General features: G+C 35.0%; 1 protein-coding gene across 2 annotated transcripts in view; it reads right to left on the bottom strand.

Annotated features, from left to right (window-relative positions):
• NCAM2 (neural cell adhesion molecule 2) overlaps positions 1-27,646 on the bottom strand; it is a 289,433-nt gene that overhangs the window by 40,615 nt on the left and 221,172 nt on the right. For both annotated transcript variants that reach the window (XM_048293643.1, XM_048293644.1), the window contains exons 13-14: positions 8,686-8,805; positions 6,650-6,771 (exon numbers count right to left, since the gene is read on the bottom strand). In XM_048293643.1, the coding sequence (XP_048149600.1) occupies positions 6,650-6,771; positions 8,686-8,805 (242 nt within the window). The remainder of the gene's footprint in view (positions 1-6,649; positions 6,772-8,685; positions 8,806-27,646) is intronic.

The following is a 27,646-nucleotide window of genomic DNA, read 5'->3' as shown; positions in this document are numbered from 1 at the left end:
TCTTTGCCTCCTTTACTGTTAAATAAAATACATCCATTTTTTGGCATCAACATCTAACCTTGTTTGGTTTTAATCTTGTTTCTGGGAATATTTTGAACCTTCTAACTTCCTTCCAGTTTATGCACAGAGACTTAGCTTGCTTTGCTTTTCTGAGTTTAAACCAGATCGTAACAATCACCTGACTTCGCCCTGAGTGAATCCACTTACATTGTCACTATACTACACTCCTTTTACAAATTATCTTTTTGCATAGCACTGCTGAAATAGAAGGAGCTAATACTGATTGCAACATGCATATGAAAATACTCCTTAGTGACACTAGGAATAGCAGTGGTACGTAGCACCGTATTTTAATTGCTGTTTAAATTGGTGAGGTATGGGAGGAGTTAGAAAAAATACAGATAGATTCCAAAGAATATCAACATGAGAGGGATCAGAAGTTCCCTACATGATCTCAGTATTGTGCACAGACACCATGTGAATATACTGGGGAATTCCAAAGGGCTTCAGAAATACAGAACGACAAAAAATATACTGAATTGGAAACTAAAGATTCAGACTAATACAATTCCTGCAGGTGAAAAAGAAAGTATTGCAACCAGATATATGACTATATTTTTAAAACAAACTGCAAAAATCTATATGATGAATAGAATGAGCTTAGGACTTGGAAGGAAAACTGTACATTTCTGTATGAGGCTGAACTTCTGCAGACAGAACAAGTGAAAAGGTGGATGTTCCATAATTTGGTCAGATGAAAAATAATGAATGAGCTGGAATGTAACAGGATACCTGCATACTCTATGCCAGAGATACCATAATTTAGTTGAAACTGAAGCCAACTGTGTGAATTGAGCTAAATGAAATGAAGCCCAAGCATGAGTGCAAAGACAGAAAGCATTTTATGAAGAGTGACAAACACAAGTTAGGAGGAAGAGGAATAAAGTATCTGGAAAGCAAGGTGTGTTCTAAAGACAAACAGACGAAATCTTCCAGAGTACTGTCTGCTTACGGCTTCTTAAAGAAAGAAAAAAAAAAATAAAAAAAAAATAAAAAAAAAATAACTTCAATGTCCTTCATTATAGCTGTTATTTCAGCTATATTCCATTTTCAAGTACTTTCTCCTACGCAGAGCTCAGTAATGTGTCCACATTTGGTTTACTGTAAGTGTAGAAATGGAAAAAGAGGGATGAGAAGACAAATCATGGGTCTGCCAGGTAAATCTTCCCACAAATCTCCCTGTTTAATATAAGACCCTTTAAATGGTAGCTTAAGGAGCAGAAGAGAGAACCATAAGAGATCACTTTGTACCTTATTAGGTTGTTCTGTCATTAATACTTAAAATTTATAGAAAGCTCTCCATATACAGAGTGTTCTACAACAAAAGGAATGAAGCTTCTAAATTACAAATGGTAGTTTAATTTGGGGGTGAGTTAATAGTAATACCGTCAGTAATCATTAGTATCAAGCAACAAATGCCCACTTACAGAAACTGTGATGGGATCTGCAACCTCAGAGATTAAACTGTTCCTTTATTTACATCTTCTTTTGTTTTATACTATGCAGAAATACTCCTTTACAATTTTGGGGATTTTACTGCCCACTTCCATTACTCTTAAGCCTTATATTAACACCAAAAAAAATCAACCACAAAATCCTCACATCATTATATCTTAAATGTGTATATATTGGCTTTATATAGTTTTGGCTTCATATTTTTTCATAACATAAGCATCAGCTAAATTTATTTAAGAAGAACCTAAGAGCTAGGTTTATAAAACAGCTGTAACCTAACTACCTAAATACCCTGACCAAAAAAATCCAAAACCACCCCCTCCACCCAAACAAACAAAACCACAGAAACAACTAAAAACTAAAAAGAGCAGTGTAAAACTCCAGTCTACCTTGACTTGGCTGCTTCTCAAAATTGAGGGCACACCTGACAACAGTGGAAGTAAAACCCATCCACTGTTTAGGCATCAGTTTACTAGTCTAGAAAATAACATGTTTCACTTTAATGGTTGGTCATCCTACATTGTATCCAAAATCACATTCTCTGGGATCTCATAAAAAGTGAGAAAAAGTGATTAACCCCTGTTGAGCTTTTGATGGGATACCCTCCCTTTTTTGGACGAGGGTGAAAGAGCAGAAGAGGCTGCTGTCCTGCTAAGTTCTTTATTTCATAGTCTCACAGTTTTCTGAAGGCAGAGTTCAAAGGGGTTACATATTAAGGCCAAGCAGTAACAGCAGCAGCAGCAGCAGCAGCAGGCAAACAGCAAGTAGAAAACAGCTTCTTCTTCTCTAAACTTATAGAAGTGTGGATTATATTTGTTAATTGACCAATAAGATTAACACATGATTCTAGTTTTTCTTTTCTTAACCTATCCTGGTCTAACAGTCGTAAGACTTACACAAGTGTTACATAGGTATTACACAGATTCGCATATACAGTTTCTATCAGCTCGTATTGTTTATGTGAACACTCTATCTGAAAAATGTGAACAGTATAGTTCTATCTATGTTTTGTCTAAAGTAAAGAAATTCTGTGAAAAGGTAACACTGCAGCAGTAAAAACTGTGTTTAAGATTTCTTTGCTGAAGCTTTTCAATGTTTAAAGCACTTAGCATACATTTCTACTAAAAGTTAAAAATCTGTATTTCTATTTCACTTTGGTGTGACTTCATGTACCTCAGCTTACCCAAAGGTTTTAATTCAACTCCTGTGCTTTGGCCTTCCTCTGGGCCTGGGTCCAGAGGTGATCTCACTCCAACAAACCCCCTTCAACTCTTCCCTTATTCTCTATCCTCTCTAAATTGTTGAGCTTAAAGCTCAGCTCAAACAGACTTATTATGGTGGTCCCTGTGATAAAAAAACGGACAGGAGATACCACACTGCCTTGAAAGCTGGCAGGAAAAAATATCAAGAAATCCTCACAGAAGAAAATCTGATAGTTTAAAGCAGTGATTTCACAAGAATTAATTACACTAGGTTGCAGATTTCTAGGTCTGGTTAATATGGGTAATAAAGTTCAGGGGCAAATACTGAACCAAGCACACAACAGCTGATAATGTACATGGTTTTAAAAAGCACAGAAAGTCCGAGGATCTGGCAGGTAGACTGAAACCTATATGTGCAAAAGCATTTACCTGTTTCTTGGTAGATATTTGAGAGTGGGAGCAAATGAGAAATTATCTCCTTAAAAATATTCTATATTTATAAAGTTTGTTGTAGAACCCACCATAAAGCAACAAAATTAACATGTCCTCCATCAACACAGATGATGGAAGAGCGAACGTGCTTCAGAGCAAAACACATAAACTATCAAACTCTTGTCTGCCAAAATTCAGAGCAATAACAGTAACCCTGTCACAGGTCAAAAACAGGTGAGCAACTATCAGGTCTGTAAAAACCAGTCACTTTAGTCAATTTTTCTTGCTTCTACCAAAAGGTTTATAATCATAAAAGAGTGTTATTTTTATTATTCTGTTTTAATTCCAAATATTTACTAAAATTTTTCCTGCCAGGGAAAAACAAAAACAACCCTCCATTCCTCCACCACTCTCTTTTTTTTTCTAGCTTACTGTTGGTATTCTGTGACCTGGAAGTATAGAAATGCTAAGACACCTGTTCAGAACTTTCTTTTTAATCATTATGAAGTAAGTTTAAGCAGTGTCAAACCTTTCCAAAGGCTGCTTTGTAGCCTGCCTTTCTATTTTCTGCTTCTGGCTGGTCAGCTGCCTGCCGTGAGCTGCTGTGACAGCCTCTTCCCTGTATCCTAAATGTTCCTTCCTCCTGGTCCTCTCTATCTCCTCAACTCTCCCCTCCCAGTTTTAATTTATTACTCTGGTACTTGGCAAATACCCCATCAGATAACAGCCATTTGCAAATTCAGTACACATTTCCATAATTTACATGGATAAAAGCTTCACATCTGTTGTGAAACACCAGCACGTCATCATGTGTGCCCCAACCAACTCTGGAAGCACCAAAAGCGGGAAGAACAAAAGGGGGGCTTGAGTTGGCCCCCACCAAAAAAAATATACTTCCTATGAGAACTGTGGTCAGGTGGTCATCTCTGGCATCAGAGAGGATGCTTCCCTAGAAAATTCCCATCACTGCTCTTTTCAGCTGGTTACTGGGGAACAATTTTCCCTTGTTTTACTCTCTCCCTTCCTATTCTTTCCTAAGGTAACTCTTAGGAGTTACGTATGAACTCTTAGAAGCCAACGTATGTCATCAGCCTCAGACTCCATCAACAAAGCTTTGTCAGGCTGTCTCGACTTTCTTAGTGGAACAGCATGAAAAAAAATTGAGGCTGCTACTCATAAAAATTGCACAGTACCTAATTCTCTGGAATACAAAAGAAAATGTCAAGCTGCTTATTATCTGATTGTAGCCAGTAATTCCTGCCCTTAATATGAAGAAACTGATGATAGGAAAGGAATATTCAACAGAATGAAATACATTCTTTCCAGAAAAAATAACTTACCAATTGCCCTCAATCAGGCTGCAACATTGCTTTAATATCTTAAAGGCTGTCTTTCCCCCAGTTTTAAAAAATAGATCTGTATAAAACTTAAACATGGGCAAGTTGACTTTTTGAAAAAAAAGCCACTGATGTATTGGTTGTTGTCAAACATGCTCTTCAAAAATGCAAGCAAATACATTGGTCCAGGTGCTAATAATGAGGCTGGCAAGACTTACAGGAAAGCTAATTAACATGACCAATGGGGAAGATAGAAGATAAGCAGTCAACAAATAACTATGAACTTTAAATAGCATTCATTCTTTCTGACTAAAACACCATAAAATTATTCTGCTTCTTTAGTTGTAGGAAGGCCTTTAATTTAGTCAAATTGCTTTTTCAGTTGAAAGATTATGGAGTTAAGGATTCAAGGTCCAAGTAAAAGCTATCTTCTTCAGCAACCTTTTAAGTTTCCAGTTACTGCTTAAACTGCACATTTACCTTCCAACACCACATGTGAAAAGTCATCTTTTATGCTATAATATTGTACCTTAGTCAAAACCATAGATCAAAATCAGATTTCTAAAAATTTTTGGGATAGAACCAAAAGAATTTAGCTTATTTTAATCATAAAAACAGATAAAATTCCATATGCTGCATGAATGTATTATTTCTGAGCAGCTTATTTTGTACTCCGTGGTAAATACTTAGAGGCGTTGTAACCTAACTAGGAAGTTCAATCCTGCAAAACTGCATTTTTAACTTGTCTTGTGTATTTTACTACCCTTGTCTTCTTTGCAATTTTTTTTTTTTTACGTCAACTGTATTCATTAGACAGAAAGTCATTTAAGAAGGTCAGTTAAGATTTAGGGACCAGTGATAGCAGAACAACTTCTGGTCATTCCCTCAGACTACTCTTAAGAGTGCTACCAAATATTTCTCAATTAATTTGGAGCTACTAATCCTCTTTGGTTATATCTAGCACAGGAGAATAATTTTACATACCAGGTTTAGCACACGGATAATCTCTGGACTATAGTCAAAAAGTTACATTATAGCAAACATCAGGAAATGTGACAAAAAACTATTACAAGGAACTGTCTTTTCCTCTTTGGTAACATTCCAACAGGTTCTACAGTTAATTTCTCAAAAATTGCTGCTTTCTGTGAATAAATACTGTCCTCACTACCTTCCATTTAACATGCCTAGATATCCAATGTTACATTCCCGATTTTCGACACTCCTAATGGACATGAAATTCTTCTCTGGTAAGATGTCTCTTTTACTGGGTCTAGTCAGATAAAAGTTCTACAATTTTCCTGAAAGAACAGGAGGAAATTTTCTAAAAAAATGCACACTTTGGAATTAAACTCATCACTTTTGCCAGCTCTGCAGCTACTTCTTCAAGCCAATGATTCCTAAACACAGTACATCAGGAAATGTATTTTAGCTATTACTAATAATAATAAATAAAAAAAACCCACACAACTTTTCTTTTTTCAACAAATTATACATTGTAGAAAAGCCTGTTTTCTAAATTTGCCAGATTTGATGAGAGAACACCAAAACAGAGCTGTCTAGATGACAGAATGACAAAAAACTCTGCCTGATGGCTGTCTAACAAGAGATATATACTTTGAAACTCATGAAATTCCCAACAATGTGCTGATTACTTGGCTTTTGTAAGATGAGACTTGGAATTCAGGCAGATAGATGATATGAAACATGATCAGCTAATTAATGTCATTTACAATTAATATGGAACACAGCACTATAGCTTTCTATCAATACTGGTGCATTTACAATAGATTACAAATTTGCTGTTTAAACAACCTTTAAGTGTGTAACTTTAATGTTTGCTAATTTACTGTGTTTTTAAAAGCTGAACATGAATGTCCCACTTTTACTATGCAACAGACAAAAGAATATAGGTGTCTTGATAGGAGGAATTTTCAGTTATACCTTTAGGAATAGCAGAGTGCTTTTTTTTTTTCAATTTTTATTTTATAATCTGGCATCTACAACCTAGTCACAAAAGTAAACATACTATATATTTTTTAAAAAATTATTTTCTGGAACACAAACCACTTTGGTAAATTTCATATAATAGCAACAATTTTCTCTGCATTAAAATCAGGTATTAACAAGCATAATTCACTTATTTTGATTAACTGAAATACTTACACTTCTGTATTTGACAATATATTCCAGTATGGGGGCCCCTCCATCATCTTGTTTAGTTATGCTAAGTTTAAAACTCTTGCCACTCTCTGGTTGTCCATGGATTGAAGGGGGGCTTGGCTCCCCTAGACAAGGAAAAAAACAGTACATAATAATAATTCAGCAGTGAGATAAATCTTAAATTACAGCTGGGAACTTGTGCATAATCATTTTAATCAAAATCTTAAAATCAATATGATTCATCCAGGCACTACAAAACAGCCTTAATAAGAGTGTTAAATATTGTGCTTGAAATTGTTCTAATATAGATTCCTCATACAAGGAAACAAAATTATATGAAGTATGAAAGAAATATTCATTTCTTTGAGACCTTCTGACTTCTGACAGTTTAAAATGTAATTTCCTTCCAAAATCATTTAGTCATCAATTCAGCAAGGCTGGTAAGCTGCTACTTACACAGAAGTTTAAAAGACACTCTCTTACAGGTAAGCACCCATAACTTTAGCATAACTTTAATCCCATGTGAGATTTCTAAATTGCGAAACAGTTTTTAAAGTAAATTTACTCTCCAATAAATGTGCCACATCAAATTAAATAAAAATTGTCTAAGAATAACTTCGTCTTAGAGAAGTCAATATCAAGAGTAAATGTAGGGAATATTATTTCCAAAACTAAAACCAAATGTCTTAGCTGTAATGAGAAGATAAAGGTAGTCTTAATCATACAACTAAAATATTAATAGCCACTTTAAGACCCTTTAGTAGTCAAAAATTCACAGATTATCTTTTCTATGTGAAACGCCTATTATATTTTTTTAAAGGAGATCCTAAATTAACATATACTGAAGTGCCTTATCTTCAAAATATCTGTAAATGTGCATTCACCCAGAGAGATACAGTTCCTTTAGAAATAATTGTATTATTTGTGTTTATCACTTATAAAATAAGGATAAACTTACTTAGATCTTAACATAAAATTTATCTAGCTTTCTATCAGATAACATATATGTATATATAATGTCTGTCAGTTTCTGATATTCTTCTATCAGGTATATGGATAGGAGTAATAAGAAATTCTTTTTATCTGTCCTGGAATGTATTTAGAATGTCTACATGCTTCAATGAAAAAGAAATGTGAAAGCTGCCAAGTTACTGTTTTGGGACAGAACAAATGTATAATGTAATACAATATAACATAACATAACATCATATCATATCATATCATATCACAGAAATATTTTGTATTCTTTGTAGTTACATTACTTTTATTGTTCATTCCCTTAGGGCCAGTATTAGCTACACTGAGTAATGCCCTACTCAGGAAACAGTTCAGTTGCAACAGATTTATGACAGACTGGTCTGGCAGTAGCTGCTGATGTATTTCAGTATGTCTGTTTGATTACTATACACTGCCATCTGGTAGGTTCTTTGATTTTATTCTCTCTTTGTATTTAATTTATTTATTATTGTTTCTATTTAAAGATAATTTGAAAAAAATATTTTTCATTTTCCCTTAATATTTAAATCCGAATCTCTGGCCTCGAGTTACTATAAATACAGAATTGTTTTCACAGAATTTCTTATTTGCATGTAGTTGTAGTTAGAACAATTTATTCTCATCATTTCTTCCACAGCTTAAGATTTCTGCTTGAGGCTTGATAATTGCAGAACAATAGAACCATAGTTTAGTGAAGAAATGTCTCCAGATATGGCCAATTCACTTCTCTTAGATGTGGATAATATCTTGAGTGTTAATGAGAAAAATTCCTTATTTTAATATCTCTCATGGTTTGTGCTTTTTTATATTAAACAAAGACTTTTCTGAATCTCAAAACGATAAGATAATGGGATAAATTCTCCAATTAAAGTTCATTCATACTTCTTGGGAGGGTGGAATAACAAAACATGATTTCTGAGAAACATGTAATACACTGGGGAGTAGATGATAAACTTCAAACATTTTCTACAGTGAATCATAATTCAAATCTAGAGATATTCTAACAGTAATAATTTTCATTTAATAGCACAAGTATTACTCACGGACAGGTAAGGTCTGAAAGATCTCAATTTTGCTATATTCTCCTTGCCCTTTTCCATTTACAGCAGCTACTTTTATCTCATATGTTGTATTTGGTTCCAAATTGCTCAGAACAACCATTGCTAAAGGAAAGAAAAAAATAAAAGGGAATAAAAATTGAGGAAGTAATAAATTTAAAAAAGGAAAGTAAGGCAATTTCATAATTTGCTTTCTTCACTCACAAACTAACAACTCTCATATTCTGACAGTACATTGGTTTCAAACTTAGCTTTTTTGTTGTGTGCTAGCAGTCCCTTTTTTCATCTGCATAGAACCATTGTTGTGACTGAGCAAGTTACACTTCTGAAGGAATAGTGAAGTCAGTGTTAGAGAAGCAATAAGCAACAGTTAAGGACCTTGATTGGGATTGATATTTTATGTTCAGATTGTGAGCACAGTGTATTGGGTTTGCACACCCAGGTTTTGGTAGTGAGGGTGCTACAGAGGTGGCTTCTGTGAGAAGGTGCCAGAAGCTTCTCCCATGTCCGACAGAGCCAATCCCAGCTTGCTCCAGGATGGACCCACTGCTGGCCAAGTCTGACCCCATCAGTGACATTAGCCCTCTGTGATAACATATTTAAGAAGGAAAAAAGTTATTGTGCAGATGTATTTGTGGCAAGAGAAGAGCAGGATGAGGATATGTGGAAGGAACCCAAGATACCCAAGTCAGTGCAGAAGGAGGGGCAGGAGGTGCTTCAGGAGCCAGAGCTGAGATTCCCCTGCAGCCTGTAGTGCAGCCCATGGAGATGCAGCTGTGCCCCTGCAGCCCGTGAGAGACCATGGGGATGCAGAGATCCACCTGCAACCCATGGAAGAGGCGCACACCAGAGCAGATGGATGCTGAGAAAAGGCTTTGGCCCTGTGGGAAGCCCATGCTGGAACAGGCTCCTGGCAGGGACATGAAGACCTATTCCAGGAGCCCATGCTGGAGCAGGTTTCCTGGTAGGACTTGTGACACTGTGTGGGAACCGTGCTGAAGCAGCCTGTGCCTGAAGGACTGACCCTGGGGAAGAGTGACCCATGCTGGACAAGCTAATGGAGAACTGTTGCCCATGGGATGGACTCACATCAGTGTAGTTCATGGAGAACTGTCTCCCATGGGAGGGATCCTGAGCTGGAGCAGGGAAGGACTCCATGCCCTGAGCAGCAGCAGGAACAATGTGTGATGAACTGGCCATTATTCCCATTCCCCAACTCTCTGTGGGAGAGGAGGTAAAGCTGGGAAGGAAGGAGAAGTGGTAGGAAGATGTTTTTAAGATTTCTGTTATTTCTCATTATCCTGCTCTGATTTTGTCTGATAATATATTCAATAATTTCTCCAAGCTGAGTCTCTTTTGCCCATGATGATAATTGATGCATGACCTCTCCCTGTCCTTATCTCAACTCATGAGCTTTTTGTTACATGTTCTCTCCCCTGTCCAGTTGCACAGGTGAGTGATAGAGTGGCTGTGGAGGTCAAGTGGTATCCAGCCAGGGTCAACCCATCACACATAGGAGACATGAAACTGGTAAAAAAGTTATGGAATTTTCCATCCTCCTCACTGGCAACTGGCATATAATGCGTGTTCCAGCCACCTTCATACAGTTCATAACTTGCCATTTTTCCTTCATGGACAGCAGTATCAACTGTCCTCGATCTACACTCCAAAATGCAGCTACACGCACATTCATGGTGACTTTCTGGTGCTGTGGTCTACCAGCTCAACAGTGTGTTCAAGACCTAAAATGACAGGTGCCTATGATGATCAAAGGAAGAGATCTGAGTTATCTACTGAGGACCTGAAAGAGAATTAGACAGGTTTGTACGTATTTCAGAGAAGATGCATGGAAATACACAAATTAAATGTAATAATAATAAAAAAATTATAAAAACAAACAAACAAAAACAAAAAAGACTTGGGAAGCAAAGGGGTGGGAATTTAGGACATGATTTCAGAAATCAAGAATGAATTTCTGACAGTGATCATTTGCACAACCTAGCTCTATGATTCTACCTCAAGATGCCATCTGAAGCAGAAAACAGGTAAAATTTGCCAAAAAGCACTAAGAACGCAACAGCAAATCTAGAAGTAAAATCCAGGAAAATAATGTTAGACTCTGGCAACCTTTATGGGAATACATTATAAATAGTATCATAATACTGTATTTACTAAAAGCAATATTGACTCTGCACTTGGAAATGTTGATCCATGCAGAGCTCTTGGAGCATTACCCTGCCTTTAGAAGAAAGATTCCTTTTATTGTCTCTCCAGCAATTGCCTGCTTGCTTACTGCTGGCTCTGTGATGAGCTCTCCATCTGTCAGATTCATACTGGGGAATGGATGGAAATTAGATGAGCTTGACTAGGAGCACAACAGATTTGTCTTGCCTGGCAAAGCAGGGGCTGTAATGTCTTATAAGTGGATGTAGTAATGTAATACCTTAAAAAAGAGCCAGTAGTATCTCTCACAGTCCCTAGGGAGCCTAATTTTTTCATTAGAAAGGAGTACTTTTTTAGATGCTTTAGGCCTGCTTTTCAAGTTATATATTCCATGAAAGCATAATTATTTCTGTCCACACTCTTTGTTATTCTTTTCAGTCCAGATTTATTAGAATTTCTATTTCTTTAGTTTCTACAGCAGTTCGACAGAGTTTCCATTAAATGTGAAGCTAAAGGGATTTAATGAATTTGGAAAAGCAGTAACTTATACATTTCACACTCTATTATGGACATTTTGCATGAATTTGTCATTGAAACATAACTGTTTTCTTGTAAATAAAGCAGTAGAATTGTATATCTTCCAGCATGTTTTAGCTTCATCATTCCATGAGGTTTTAAAATATTGAACTCTAAAGTATAATCATCTTAGGAAAAAATAATGTATCATCATGAGGGTAAGAATAGAATTTGGAGACGTAACATTAAGTTCTGTTAAGATGAAATTTAAAACTTAACTAAGCAGCAACAGTATTTGACTTGCCTTTCAGCCATGATTACTTTCCAAGGATGAATAATTTCACTGAAAATAAACCTTAGGGCATATCAAATATTAGTGCTATTGTAAATGTTTTTAAAATTTAAACAACATAAAAGCACGACTATGAGTCCACATTTAAGAAAATGGAAATGTGCTAACTACATGAAACCTAAGGATCTGATTTTCTAAACACTCCTGGGACCTATGGAAATGAATAAAGCTACTTATATATGCAGTATTTAAAGAATCAGTGTATACTTTAGAATCCCCTGCACAGCACTATGAATCTAGATACAATGACTTTTGCAATTGTATTTGTGGAATTAACTCAGCCATATCTGTTAGCATAATATGTCCTCAAAAACTGGACCTACTTGGTGTAATATGCATATATTATATATGTAGGAAAAATTATAACTATGGTCTTCTGAAAAACAAAGAAAAGAACCAGTCTGGATGAGAATACTTTAAATACTCCAGTTGTCAAAGAATACTTGGAGTAACTAAGTAAGACTAAGAAGTTGTCTCCCAGAGAGTAACAAAAGTGCAGGACTGAAGAGTAATCTAAGAGAACAGAAAATTTCACTGCTTGGTAGGAGTTTCACATGTTTTAGAATATGTTGAGATTGGAAGAAAATATTTCATAAACTAGTTAATTTTTTTGTCAGTGTGTGTATCTAAGTATAAAATCAGCTTATTCATCTTTCCATATACAAATAAATTTTTCTGACAGGAAAATAACCCTGGCCACAATGGATATTTTGATTTCAGCTTGCAGTGATCACTGAAGTAATAGCTGAAAAATTTAAAATAATAATCTGAAAGTAATACAGTACTTTCACTTTCAGCATATAAAAGTGAAAAAACCAGTCCACTGTTTACTATATGTGTGCATTATGCCATTGGCATATTTGTTGATGGATATCAAGTTCCAGATACACTGAAAGTGAAATCCCTTTCTTTCAGAGTATCATTTGAAAGTTTCCATTTTCTTCTAGTTGTAGATAGACGAATCAGTAGATATTGTCTTTCTAATCACAGTATCTGCAAGCTTCAGCTGAAGAATTCAATTTCGTAGGTTGATTTTACTGGGATTATTCACGTAGTGACTGGTTAAATTGAGGAGTAGATTTGGAAGGAATACTCCAAAGAGTGAAAAGCAGAACATTCACTTGTGAACTGTGCAAATTAAATAAATTATCTCATTTAAGTTAGTTAATTAATAAATTAACATGATGCACAACAGCTCATAGCTTAGTGTTATCCATTTATAAGTGACACTTTCAGTCTCAAGGTACCTTGGAGGACATAATGACACAAGAAGTTACCACGTATATTGGTTTTGGTTTAGTATAATATATTAAGACTTTAATTCAAAATTATAACAATTTTTTGACAAGGTATACCACGGATATTGTTGTTTGGTTGTTTTTTTTTTTAATTTTGTCAACCAGAATTTAAAAAGAAACACAGCAACAGAAAATAATTAAAGCTTACTGAATAAAAAATTTAGTTTAACCTATTATGTGACCATAATCCTGAAGTTTAAGCAATATTAAATATAAAGTCCTTCTTTTTATTATTCAGATTCTTGTAATTCGCAAGCAAATCTAACACAGTATAAAAAAACCACAGTACACAAACCCCCCCCCCCCAGAAATAAATAAGATAGAAAAAAAAAAAAAAAGCAGAACTTCGTATTATTTAAAATACAGTGTGCAAGCATTTCAGCCAGAAAAGTTCCTTTTATTGTCACAGAATTTTAGCTGCTGTCAAAATGAACCATGGGAAAGCAAGATCTAACACAAGATTTGCTGTGAAATAAATTGTACTATAAATCCAAGTCAGTAAAACCAAAACCAGATTCCCCAGCTGCTTCTCTGGTAGGTTGTTTATGTTACTTTATTACAGTAGAATGAGAGGGAAAAGGTCTGGCATATTAAATTGTCTTTTCACTGAAGTGATTCCCTCAGAAACCTTCTAAGTATGTGATATATTACATAAACCACCACCAAGGAAAAGAAGGTTAGGGGAATTAACAGTACGGTTCCTCTACATTAATCCCAAAGTGGACCTTATATGAGGTTAATTAACAGAAATATCACGTTGTCACATTGCTCTGATTGGAGAAGTATCTGCTGCATAGGACAATGTTATTCCAGTTCCAAATTCAATCCCTTGAGGATGTTAGATATAACTGAAGCAGGATATAAATTTACTTTGAAACAAAGCAGCTGAGACATATCATTGCTGAAATAACATCTTCACTCCTATATATCTGAGATTGCAGTGGCAGAGTGAAATTTCTGTCAGAGAAGCATTACAAATTTGAGGATGGTTTGGGTATTTTTTCTTACTTCTTTCCCTTTAATCTGAATCTACATTACTACAGAGGATGAATGCAACCTGAATACTGTGCATGTTAATAAGTGGAGTGTTTTGATTTAACAGCACTTTGCTGCACCTATTATTCATTATTTTACTACTCTCAAGGAAAAACTGAGTCCCCTGGAAATACCTGATTCTCTTTCAGAGAAAAAAAATGAATAGTATTTTTATGAAGCTTAAACAGTTTTCTCTTTGTGATGATGACTCGTGTTCTTTTAAGGGCAGGAGAAAAAGTCATGGAAGAAAACAATGAGAAATTTAAGGTAGTAAAGTATTAAGGTTCTGTACAAATGTCTGAGACTCTTGTAGATGTTACAGAATATAAGGAACTTTGCCCAAAATCTGTCTGCCTGGGATGAGCAACAACTGTTTTGTTTATTCTGTGTGTTTGCACAGTAGGAGGAAGAGTATAAAATCTCTTTTTTCTAGCTGAGCCTCTCAGTTAGCTCACAGAAATATTGACAGAATGAAGTAAGAAATTGCCATGGGGGAGAAATACAGGGGAAAAAAACAAACAAAAAAAAGATTTTGCTACACAATAGACAAAATGTTAATTCATATGCAGAAGCAGCCTGGCTGTCTCAGTTCCATCTGTCTGCCTTGCCCAAATAACAATTAATTTCATAAATACTGATTCAATCATCTGTCTATAAATGTCTGAATTCAGCTAACACAAATAAATGAACTTTAATAATGAAAATATTTCAAGCTGCACATTCTATGAAAAACATGATGATAGCAGATCCTACTGTAAGTGAAATCATTGGCATAAACTGGAGACTATCAAGCTTTAAGTAATTCCCTAAAATACCAGAAACAAATGTAACCATTTTAATAATCAGATAAAATGGTTCTGTTCCAGGAATTTTCATCATTCTTTGCACTAAAATGTATAATTGTTATAATATTTTGTAATAAAAGTTTTAGTGGTTTATTTAACTGTGAATATAAATAATAATCCATGAATAAAGATATACAGTGTAGTAGATCAGGTATAATCAATATAATCTAATTTTCACTAACATGACTAATTTCTTTAAAAAATACTTTTCAGTAGCTGACATTAAAAATGCATTTGTCAAAAATGGCTTTAATATTTTTATTAATATTAATATATAACACATTAAAACACAATTACATGTTAAGCTCCTTTCTTCCATGTATTTAATTTTTAATTTTATTGGGCTGCATTTTGAGATGTCACTATACAAACTGAACCAAAAGTAGCACCCCCATTCAGGGATTTTCTTTGATACCTATTTATATCGAAATAAATCTAATAAGAAAAGATTCAGGACAATTATAGTTACAAAATGCACAGTACTATAAATTAATGAAAATAAAGCAAGCAGGAGTTTACACTAATGTGGATACAAAAATGCTGCTAGCAAGGATTTTCTTGCTATTTTCTAAGTCCGTGAGAGACTTTTCTCTCTCACAGAGGTAGCAGAGTTCTGTAAACAACCAAACACCTGCAGCCTTGAGAAGTCTCGTTTATACTATAGCAGAAAAATATTTTGATAATGGATGTTTTAGGATTTTAGCCAATCACCCCCAATGGGTGGCTGATCCTTTTTCCAATTAGACTATGAAGAAAAAGTCTATAAAAGAGTTTGTAAAATAATTAAATAAATCAATCTTGCTGCACAATTCCTGCCTGCTGGATCTTCTCTCCTCCTCCCTACGGCTGCGGGACATGGTAATATACCTCAGGGCATTTTTTTATACACTAAAGTGCCTAGAAGAGAGCATATTTGTGGATTGACAACATAGTTTATAATATATTGGATCAGCATGAATCCAGAAGATGAGTTTTGTCATTTAACAAACTTCAGGTGTAATAATGAATATATTTTCTTTAGAAGGTCATTTATTTTAAAAAACACCCTTCATTCAACTTGTATTTAATCTGAATAATGGCAGAACACAGAGAAAAAAAAAAAAAAAAAAAGTCCTGAGGAAAACATTCCTGGAACAAAAGCAATCTATTGAGATAGACCATTGTATCAGTAAACTTTTCACCAATAAACTTTCCACAACTTTATTCAGAACAGAAACACAATTGCATGAACTGCATATAAAATAAATAATCTATGTAGTGTTTTTTTAAAAAAAAGCATGTATTATTTTTAGGCTATAGGTTTACAAAAAATATTTGTACTCCCAATGATAGACTAGAACATATTATCTTGATATCTTCTTCACACTTTTCTGTTATACTAATTTGACAATAAAATAGAGTATTTTGTGAACAAATCCTACCACTTGTACTGATTAGCGTCCTATCAGCAATCCTGCGCAACCAGGATCTAGCTTTGATAGATTTTGTTTCCCATCACCATTACAATGGAATTTATATTTCAAACACACACTCTCTTTACTATCCCTTTCTCCGAGTTTTTAGTTAAATATTTCCTTGACATTTATGATGACCAAGCCAGCTGCTTATTAACAAATCTTTGAAAATGCAGTCAACTTCCATAAAAGGCACTTGTAGATATTAAAGGAAAGGTAAATGGAAGTCAAAGCATAGGAAAGGGATAAGAGAGAAGGAAATGGAAGAGGAAAAGGAGAGGAGAAAAAAAGAAAGAATGGATAATTAAAAACTTTTTAAGTACCACTAAATTTAAAGTTCAGGAGAGAGAGTCCTTGAAACAACCGATATTCCCTGTAAGAAGATCTTGTTAAACTAAACAAAGGCATCCTGAAAGAACCAATTCTTTACAGAGTTGAATAGGTAAAAATGGAAATAAATACTCAGCTTCAAAATCACAAAATTCAAATACATTTCAAAAACAAACTCTCTTTGAATTAACTAACATTTAAAGTGTCAGGTCTCCTCCCAGTACTCATTAGCCCTTCATTTTATTTATTCAGTAAGTGTTTTAGAACAAGCTTTTAAGAAATACTTTTATAATTTTGTGCGTATATGTGTGCGCATAGCATTTTCAGTGTTTTGAAGTGTTGCAACTTATTGGATAATAACATTCAGCGCTGGCTAACAGTTTCCTATTGTAACATTTAGAAGAATTATTTAGTCAATAAAAATTCTGGATCTCATGGAGACTGGTGAAACTTGGCACAGTCCTTAGAAGAAACGACCACAGTATTTTTTTTTTTTTTGGCATGTTCAGACCAGGTATTAGAAATACTGATACACTGGGAGAGATGTGAAGCACTGAAACAGGTTAGACCAAGACAAGAGGGTGAGTAATCTCCATCCTTGAGACTGAGTTAGACAAAACCACACCTGACCTGATCAAGGACTGGCAATAGTATTGATTAAAGCAGGAGGTTGGACCAGATAAATACCAGATATTCCTTCCAACCAAATTTTCTGATTCTATAAATTAAAGGGGAATACTATCTTGGTTCTTGGAACTCCATTTTGCCCTCTGCTATAAAACTATTGAACAATTCTTAATGCAAAGACTTTGCTTGGAGAAGCAGCCAGACACTTGAATGGACTACAGTAAAAAGTTTAATGAAACAATAAATGAATACAGTGAAATCAATGGGGATTTGGACTTCTACCAGATATTCCCCCCATAATGTGAAAAGAAAGTATTGTTCAAAATGCTTTCTAACATATAACTAATGTTCTCAGCAGGGTTCATTGTTAAATATTTACGTCACTATAACTGCTGCAATTTTAGTAGTACAAATTACACTGCTAGCTAAAAAATCTGATTAAGTTAAACCTTTCCATTAATCAAATATACTTTCTGTAGACATTAGTTTTAAAACTGTCCTGTAAGAAAAAATTCTAGGCCATTGAATACACTGGAACTTCCACTGGCAATATGAACACAGAAAGACAGCAGAATTAAGACTTCTGAGTATGTAATAGTTTACTGAGTGAACACAGAATACAAAAAATGTAGTAAAGGAGTAACTTTTCATCTCAATGCAGAAGGCCAATCAATGCCCTTATTAAGATAATTTATACTGTGTCATTTATCCTATTGTTTTTTTCTCTTTTTGAACACTGCTTCAAGCCTAAAATTAGTGGTTACTGGAAGACAACCCAGGAAATAAAACAAGAATACTTATTAGGAGACTACAAAGAACACGCTCATTGTTAGCCTGTAGGCAATGCCACTATGTATTCCCTGTTTCATACCAAAGTTTGGAGTCTAACCTGGATTACTGAAGAAGGGAGTGTACTTCGAGGGGGCAGGCTGGAGTTAGTTATGAATATATACCTTCCCTTCTTCTAGTCTTGCTGCAGCTATATCACTTTGTCTCATTCCTCAATTGTATAAACCAAACTGTATCCTATCCCAGTCTATTTCATATATGGCAGAAACTAGAACCTCTCACTCTCCCTTGCAGGGCAGAAAGCACGTCAGTTTTTCCTGCCCATTTTTTTTGCTGTTCCTACAATGGAGTTCCTTTTTTTGACTTCCATTCTATTTGAAATTTGGAACACAAAGTTGGAGCTGAAAATGGTCGCCTACATTCAAAACTCTACCCATGAATTCTTTGTTACTGAAAGATCCTGAGCAAAAGGTGAGGTAGGCTTCACCTGAATTCACAGCAGACAACAGCTGTGTCTTCTAAGCATGAGGCCCACACTAGTTCCCATGGTGCACCTGGAATACATTCTGTTGAATGTGTACAAATAGTTCATGGTGTAGTAAATCCACAGTTTGCCATCTGAAGATCCTGCTTTTAATATATCAGGGGGAAAATCAGGTCTAAATTAGCAATTTATTCTAAACTAGTTAGTGATTATTGGGCCAAATACATTCTTTTTTATCACAAAAAAAAAAAACAAACCCAAAAAAAAAAAAAACCACCAAAAAAACCACAGTATCACTTTAGTTGGAAAAACCTTTGAGACTGAGTCCAAGCTCTGACTGATTACAACTTTGCCAGCTGCCACATCCAGTTGTTTCTTGAAAAACTCCAGGGATGATGACTCCACCACCACTCCCTGGGCAGTCCATTACAATGTTTAACAACACTTTCAATAAAAAAAATTCTTCCTGATGTTCAGCCTGAACTTCCCCTGCTGCAGTTTAAGACTGTGTCTCCTTGTCCTGTCACTAATTGCCTGGGAGAAGAGACCAACCCCCACCTGGCACCAACCTCTTTCAGGGAGTTGCAGAGAGGGATAAATTCATCCCTAAGCCTCCTTTTCTCCAGATCAAACACCCCCAGCTCCCTCAGCTGCTCCTCATCAGACTTATGTTCCAGATCCTTCCCCATCTCTGTTCCCTTCTCTGGACACACTCCAGCCCCTCAATGTCCTTCTTGCAGTGAGGGGCCCAAAACTGGACACAGGACTCGAAGCAAGGACTTGACTCACTAGTGCCCACCCACCCACAATCGCTGCCCTGGTCCTGCTGCCACACTAATGCTCATACAGGCCACATAGCCTTGGCCTTCTTGGCCACCTGGGCACAGCTGTCTCACGTTCAGCCACTGCTGACCAGCACCCCCAGGTCCTTTTCCTCTCAGCAGCTTTCCAGCCACTGCCCCAGCCTGTAGCATGGCAGGGGGTTGTTGTGGCCAAAATGCCTTCAAAGTCTAAGAAAATAATGACTTAACAACTGTGCCTTCTTCCTACTGTCAGCAAAGTTCTGCAGAGATACAATTTCTTTCTCCTATGAGGCTTTACAACATATTTAAGATGTTTTGTGTAACAAAATGCAATTCACTAGTTTTCTTATGGTGTTACAAAACTGCACTGTGTTATTAAATACAAATTAGATGTGACCTTTCTTAACCAGATGGACCTAAACTGCCCATTACTACAAATACATCAGTACTCTTACAGTAAAACAAAACAAATGTTGAGAATTCAGAAATTCTTAATGGTAAGCCAAAGGAATACCTGAGAACACACAGGAATGAATGTGTTAAAGACTATGCCCAGAGACGCAGAGAATTTTTCATAGGTAAATTCACATGTTAGCAAGACTTGTCTCTCAATTAAGACAGCTATTTAAAATTCCAACATTTTCAATTTCACTCTAATGCTGCTTTCTAACAGTAATAAACAGAATATATAAAATCTGTATGACTTCTCACGTAAGTTGCTGCAGCCTCGGAGCTGCCTCTGAAACAGGAGTTCTGTCTTTCACTCATCTAAGCCATGCAATTTTCAACTCTGGAGCATGCTAAGTGTGAGGAAAAGAAAGTCTACTTGCTCTGTTACCCAATTCAGGAGATGGCAGAAACCACCACTTCAAATAAGAATGAAGCAGCTCCTGATTTGTGCTATCTCCACAGAGGCCATTTTCACAATCCCGGATGTGTCTTTCCTAATGTTCCCTACTGTGCAAATGGAAAGACCTCAAGGCTGACATGAATCATGATTTCCAGAACTGTTCTTTTGCTTCTCACATGCAAAGATAGTTTTCCTTCATAACTATTTCTTCCTCATCCCTATCCTACTCCTGTATACTATAATATATTTCTTACCAATGAAGAAAGAAATGGGGAGACAGAAAAAGGGTCATAAAAAAGGAGATTAATTTAAAGATATTGTGAAATGTAATACAGATCAGGCCATGCTATTGTTCTGTTGCTCATTCTTGTATGTGGCTGAAGGAAAGCTCTATTCATAACTATGTCATTCAATGACCTTGAAAATACTTAAAGAATACTCTGTCATCTGGAGCACTTTTCTGTTTTGTATTACAAAGTGCAGCAGAAGTTTATACACACATAAATATTCCATAAATGTACTTTATCTTTTTCTAAGTAGACAAGCAAGGTACAATAAATGTGGATGAATACGATACACACTTGAAAGGCAGAATTTGCAGCTGCACCATGTGTCTTATTTATCAGTTATTCATACCCAATACTGCACTGCATCACTCTTTACTTAAGATTTACCTTTACAAGCCACATCAGCAAGACCTTTACATCAGATCAGCTGTTCACCGTAAATTTATTTGAGAGTGTGCGGTTATGAAAAGCCTTAAAGGTCTAAATAGGGAATAGACCAGAATTATCACAGTAGCACCAGGAGAAACACATTTGGAAAGACTGATTCTCCATTTAATTTCTTATTAAAATATTTACTACATACTTCTTGCAATCAAAGTATCTTCCATTTGTTCCTACAGAATTTCAAGTCTGTGTCTTGACAAGACGATAAATCACATTCTGCAATGAGCTTTGACTGGCTGACTAAATGCAATTACAAACACAGAATTACAAGGAAAAATGGTAAGCTCAGATAGTGGTTATATGTGCATAACAGTTGCTTTTAGTTATGAACTCATGCTGTGCAGTAAATTGTCTGGATTCTCTTCACTTCTCATGACATTTTATTCACCTTTAAATGTGAAAAGTACATCTCATTCTCCTGATGTTTCAGGTCTGTATGAAAACCTGAAATATTTTAACATAGTTTTTTCCCTTTACATTTCTCACTTTCCAGCCTCTCTAATCCATCCATGTAATTTAGTTTAAGACATTTATTTACAGTTCAGCCTTTTCAACCACAAGAGACTTTCACAGCAAAGATTTGGATGGAGATCAGAACTTACACAGAGTCAGAATTAAAGGCTGAATAACTTTCTTATGTGACGCTATACACACAAAATAAATTGGATAAAAAGTGGTCTTTGTCCTAACGTTTAATTGTAGCCTATAGTGGTTATAAAATTGCATCCATTCCTTCACTATTTTTTTACTGACAACTTGTCATAGAAAATTTTATTGGCAAATTGCATCATGACATTTTATCCCAAGATCTTAGATTTTTTAAAAATTAAGCACTTTTTATTTATATTATTTGTATCAGGTCTTACAACACTATAGCTTAATTACATATGTGTGTGTGAATATATATATATATATATACAATCCCTGCATTCTTGTAATTTCAAAGCTGGTTTTAAGTTGAGAAAACTATTTTTGAATCAAGCTAAATACTCAGTTTCTTCTGAAAGAAAATGAGTCTAGGCTTAGCAATAGTATTGTCAGTATACTAAGTGATAAGAGGAACGATCCACAATTTTTTTTACAATATTACCAATTATTGCCTACCGAAAATGGACAATTTCTTGAATGAAATCACTAATTTTAGTCAATTTGACAATGTGACAATAAATATCACATAATAAAAAATTGGATATAAAGCAACAACCTATTTTTGGGGTCTAGTTTTATAGGAATTTTTCATCCATGATTCTGCTTTCCTTAAACTGCCAAAAATTCTGATAATTGAAGAACCAGATTCTAAACCTCAATTCACGACACAGAATTGTTTTCTGAATGGCTTATGCCATCATTTAAGAGACACAAAAACCTCTGAGACTTCAGGTACTTCTAAATTTGTGGAGTACATACATAGTATTCCAGAAAGGCATAACCACTCCTCAGGAATAGTAACTGTTATCACTGAATTGAAGGTGATCACAATTCATGTCTTAGAGAGTCATATCTGACAGATCTGCCAAGGAATTAAACGTCCCAAGATGCATTTTCCCTCTGGGAGAGGCTCATGAATGCATTTTTCCTTCTGCTTTTGCAGCTTGCAGTAGAAATAAATGAATTCTGCCTTGAATATTTTCAATTCTTAAAGCAATTTTGAGCCCTGACTTAGCCTACCAAACGATTTGCAAGTTATTTCTGTTTGATTTACAAATTATACAGATATATTCTGTATATCAGTAAACTCATTAAGAAAATTAATGAATTATATGGGATTCGTATCTCTCAGGAATCTATTTGAAAGTCTTCCTGGTTTAATGGTGAAGTACTGTTACACTGGGAAACTGTTTTAGTAATCAGTGGGGTACATACTTTCATGCTTCAGTATAAAAGAAGCAGTAAATACAAAACCTACAACCTAAGAGGTAATTAATGGGAATTCTAACTAATCTATCTATTAGATTTCCTCTAAATTTCAATAATAAGAGACAGTAATTGCTTTGTTTTTTTTTATAGTAAGAAAGAATATCTTTTTCCATAATGGCGTTTCTGAAATCTCAAGGGAAATCTATGCAGAAATTCTTCCCTGTGAGGGTGGTGAGTCGCTGGCACAAATTTGCTAGAGAATCTGTGGACGCCCCATCCTTGGAAGTGTTCAAGGACAGGCTGGATGGATTTCTGAGCAATCTGGTCTAGTGGAAGGTGTCCCTGCCCATGGCAGGGGTTTGGAATGAGAATGAACTTTAAGGTCCCTTCCAACCCAAACAAGTTCATAATTCTATGATTCAATAAAATTTTGAAGTCTTCTGAAAGAATGTCTGTTCATATGATGTCAATCAAAATGTCTTGCTTGAGGACAGAAAATGAAGTTTAGTAGTTTTACCCAAAAACTGAACTGCACAGACAACAACAACAACAAAACCCACAAAAACCCCAACCCCCTGCTCCAAAAAAATAAAAAACAAACCAAAATGCACCCCACCATTTCAGGGGTTGGAATGTTATTTATATATATATATATATATATATATATATATAAAATAAAAAGAGAAAATGGAATGACCTTATTTTAAATGTACTGGTTTATATTTTGTTTTTACTACAAACTTTTATAGTAAGAGTTGCCTACATCATATATACCTTCTCATCTGTGTAGCCAATTCAAAACTAAATAGCACAACACAGAGGTAGAAAACTTAGTTTTGATTACCTCATCAACACTGGCATGTACATAACTTCCTCTAACTTTAATTCAATTTTGTGTAGTAAAAGGAGCAGCAGTACCAGGCAGAACACACAGCACAGCAGTTTAAGAACATATCTTGGGTAACAGAAAACCCTTTATCTTCTATAATGTGACTTAAAACACAGCTAAAAGCATGTGAATAAAATAGTAGAGACAGGACGTGGTTTAAAAAAAATCCCTTATTTCACAAAAAACCTGCTAAATATGGAATTTCCATCCATAGAGACATTTAGAACTCAGGACAAAGCCCTAGCAAAACTTTGAATTTGGCCCTGCTGCAGCCCGGGGGAGTTGGAGCTGATAATGACAAGGTTCCTTTTGGAACCTTTAGGAATTTAGGAAGCTAAATTTTTCTAGAATTTCATGAAGTACATGAAACTCAGCGTACTTAGATGAAAAAGGAAATAAACAGAACCTGCTGAGATTTGAATGTGAAATTAGAAAGAATTACTTATTCAGATTTGAGCTATAAGTTGTTAAAATACAGAGAGAAAAAAGCTAAAGTTATATCGAAAGCAAATACTTACATTAGTGCTTGAAACTGGATAACTCCTTATTCGCTGAAACTGAAATATTACATTTATTGTTCTTCAATTTGTATAATTAAGATGCTGTAAAAGTTCAGAATTTTTCCTTATGCTTTTTTTATTTTTCAGAAAAGTAATATAATTCAACTTGTTGTCCACCTGACAAGGGTTTTGGGTTTTTTTTCTTTTAGAAAGAAGAAAGATTTGAACGTTTCTTAGAGAGAAACATTTTTCATCCTTTCATTTTGCATTATAATGGAAAATTGTGAAAAATTTTGTATTTCACTTCTTCTTGCACATAGTCTGTTTATGCTATCACAAGACTTTAAAATTATTGTCTCCTTTAATAAAATATTCAGTAAAGGAATATAAACATATGTAGAAAAATTATCTTTGGTATATTTTTGATATCACTGCATGAAATATATTTACAAGTAACACTTTTATTATTGAATAATATTCTACTTGGCACATTATTTGTAAAACTTCTGTTTTCTGCCATTCTAAAAATAATCTCTAATATCAAAAAGAGAAAACATTCTTGATCATTGAAATTCAAAACACGTAAATAGATTCAAAAAAGCATCTTGTATAACACATCGGTTTTCTATACCTTTTTTTTCTACCCTACATTTTGGAAATGTATGTACAACTTTAGATTATATAATTTGTCTTGTAGAAATTATTTTATGTTAGTATCCTACAAGAGCTAAATTATAATTCCAGGGATAATTTCACTAAAAGAGATGAAACTCAACAGAATTATCTCCTGAAAGAACGCCAAGACCTAGAGATACCAATAAAGTCCAGAGACTTTGAGTTTGTGGGGTTTTCAGATTGGTTGATTTCGTTTGGGGGTTTTTCTGTTGTTGTTTGGGTTTTTGTTTTTCAGAAAAATAAACGACAGGAGACTATTCTGGGTTCTAGGATCCAGTCATTTCATGCTACACACTGTTACTGCGATAAGAAATTCTAAATTATCTAGGCATTAATACATTAGCACCTTCCCTAGCGACTCAGGAAACCTAGAACATTTCTCAAATGTCTCTCAACTCAATAAATGAGAAGATTTGCTTTAAGAAATCTTCCAAATGTATTGAGGTTTTATATAAAATATCAAGAATTGAATTTTTAGAATTAAAAATGCATTAATTTATAAATGTTTGCCTAAAAAATCACAAAACCCAACAGTTAAAATAGGAAAAAAAATTGATCTAAAATCTGAGAATTTTCAAACTCAAGTAGTTTAGAGGAAGCAAAGATGGTGTGTATGTGTGTGTGTGTGTGTATTGGCTACATAAATCCCCAAATGTGTATCTCTCTTCTCTAAGATTAGAGTGCCAGCCATCCATATATCCCATAGGTGAATTTCCACAGTAATCTGAATATGGGACTGTGTTCATTGTATTCCTCATGTTGTTCTATCACCAACAAATTGAATAGCACTAGAAATGCAGAGACTGATTTTTCTTGGTATTTCCCTCACATAAATATTTAATGCTCTGAAAAAACAAGATCCAATGACATGTATCTGTCTACCTGTAAACTGAAGAACAAAGGAAATGAAGTGTTTTGGATTCCTGTTGAAGACATTCAAATGTTTTCAGAGAGCACACATTTTTCAGGTTTCAAGCACACTTCCACAGTGGTATAGATTTGTGTAAAAGCTAATTCTTTACAAATGCATTATTTGCTGCCTGTAAACCAGAATTACTAAGCCTATAATGCTATTAAGATAAAACAAAACCTTGATGGCTTCTCTATTAGAGTTATACCAGTGGTGTTTTCTGAAGGATTGAATGTGAAGAACTGAATTTCAGAGACTCTGTCTTTTTTCTTCCTTGAAAAAGTCAATATTGCTTGAAAGGGAAAAAAACCAAAACCAGGCTTTTTCTTATGAAATGTTCGTTGATGACACAGAAGCAGATCAGTTAATGTCCTTTCTTTAAAAATATAATTGCACAGAGGATTGTGGTAAGGTAATTCTTCCAGCATAGGTGTCTTACACCTTGTCACTGGTTTTTTTGTGCCTACAGAAGAAAGCCTGGCAAATACTTTTCACCCACAGTTATCCACTTGCCGATGGTGGATGGGCACCTTCCCACACTCAGAGATTTACCAGCTGTCTGGGCGAAAGGATGCAAACTCTCCTTGGAGAATTAATCTTGCCAATATTATCTGCATTTCTGTTACTTCAAGATTAGTGGGTTTCTTTTCACTTTTGACAGAATCATAAATGTCTGGGCCCTGAGGGGACTGTTCCCTGCACACCCACCTCCCCTTGGGACTGGTCCACAGAGAACCCCACTGTGAAGTTGGATTTGCTGGTAGCCTGCAACAAAACAACTTTCATATTCAGAGGAGCACCTAACAAGTGCAGAAAAATCTTGCTGCCATTTCCTCCCTGATCTCTTGGTGAACTACGAGAGTGTTGATTATGATTTTAAATCCCTTAATAAACTGAAATTGGTGTATCAGAATGATTACTTCACTTTCTGTGCTCTCCTTCAATAGCTGCAATCAGCACAGACTTTCCAACAAAATCTCCTTCATTATAAAAGACAAAGGGGAGAGAATAGGGAAACAGATATTCCTGGTTACAGCTCCAAGACTAGAATTTTCTCCTTACCTGAAAACAGCTCAAACTAGTAAAGTTTGAGACAAAAGTCACCTTTAGACCATTATTTGAAGAAAATGTCAAATGAAGAGAATTGCAGACTGGATTTGCATAGAATCCACTTCATACTGCTTAATTGTCCTGATTAAACTTATTTGTAAATATTTACGGGATGATTGATTACAGAAGAATACCTAACAACTTTGATAAGCATCTATTGTGGTTTTCATATAAATAAAACAATTATAATCTTACTTGTAAAAGGTTTTATACATAGGTATTGGATCATAACCAGACGAAAATTAATGACTTGCTAGCATTAGGATTCTCAGGAAGTTTTTGAAACACTTATTAATCATTTATTAATGCTTTATTTATAAACTTGCTTCTGTAGCCACATTTCTGTGATGTTTCTTTCATGTAAAAAAGCATTTTTCATTAATTTTATCAGTTTATGGCTGTTCTTTGTTACTGTGTGAAGACAACAATGCTATTCCTTTAGGTCACAGTAGAGAGAGAGCAGAATACTCAGTTTATCTCTGAAAATCTCTGTATTGGAATTCTAAGAGTCTTCCAGGAACAACTTTCTTCTGCATGTAGTTGTTCTATCTCTCCCTTGAAAGATGTTTTTGGAATTTGCACATTTTGTACATTGTGGGAAGAAAGGTCTGCAGTTTTACCACTCCTGAGTTGAATCAGACGGATAAATAACTGCCCTGTAAAATTTCAGAATATTTTATCACTTACTGCTGGGAAAAAAATCATGACCCATGCATTATGTATGCACC

The sequence above is a fragment of the Corvus hawaiiensis genome, chromosome 2 (assembly GCF_020740725.1).
Source record: "Corvus hawaiiensis isolate bCorHaw1 chromosome 2, bCorHaw1.pri.cur, whole genome shotgun sequence".
Lineage (NCBI taxonomy): Eukaryota > Metazoa > Chordata > Aves > Passeriformes > Corvidae > Corvus > Corvus hawaiiensis.
The sequence above is the reverse complement of the archived record's forward strand: the minus strand, read 5'-3'. Positions and strand labels throughout refer to the sequence as shown.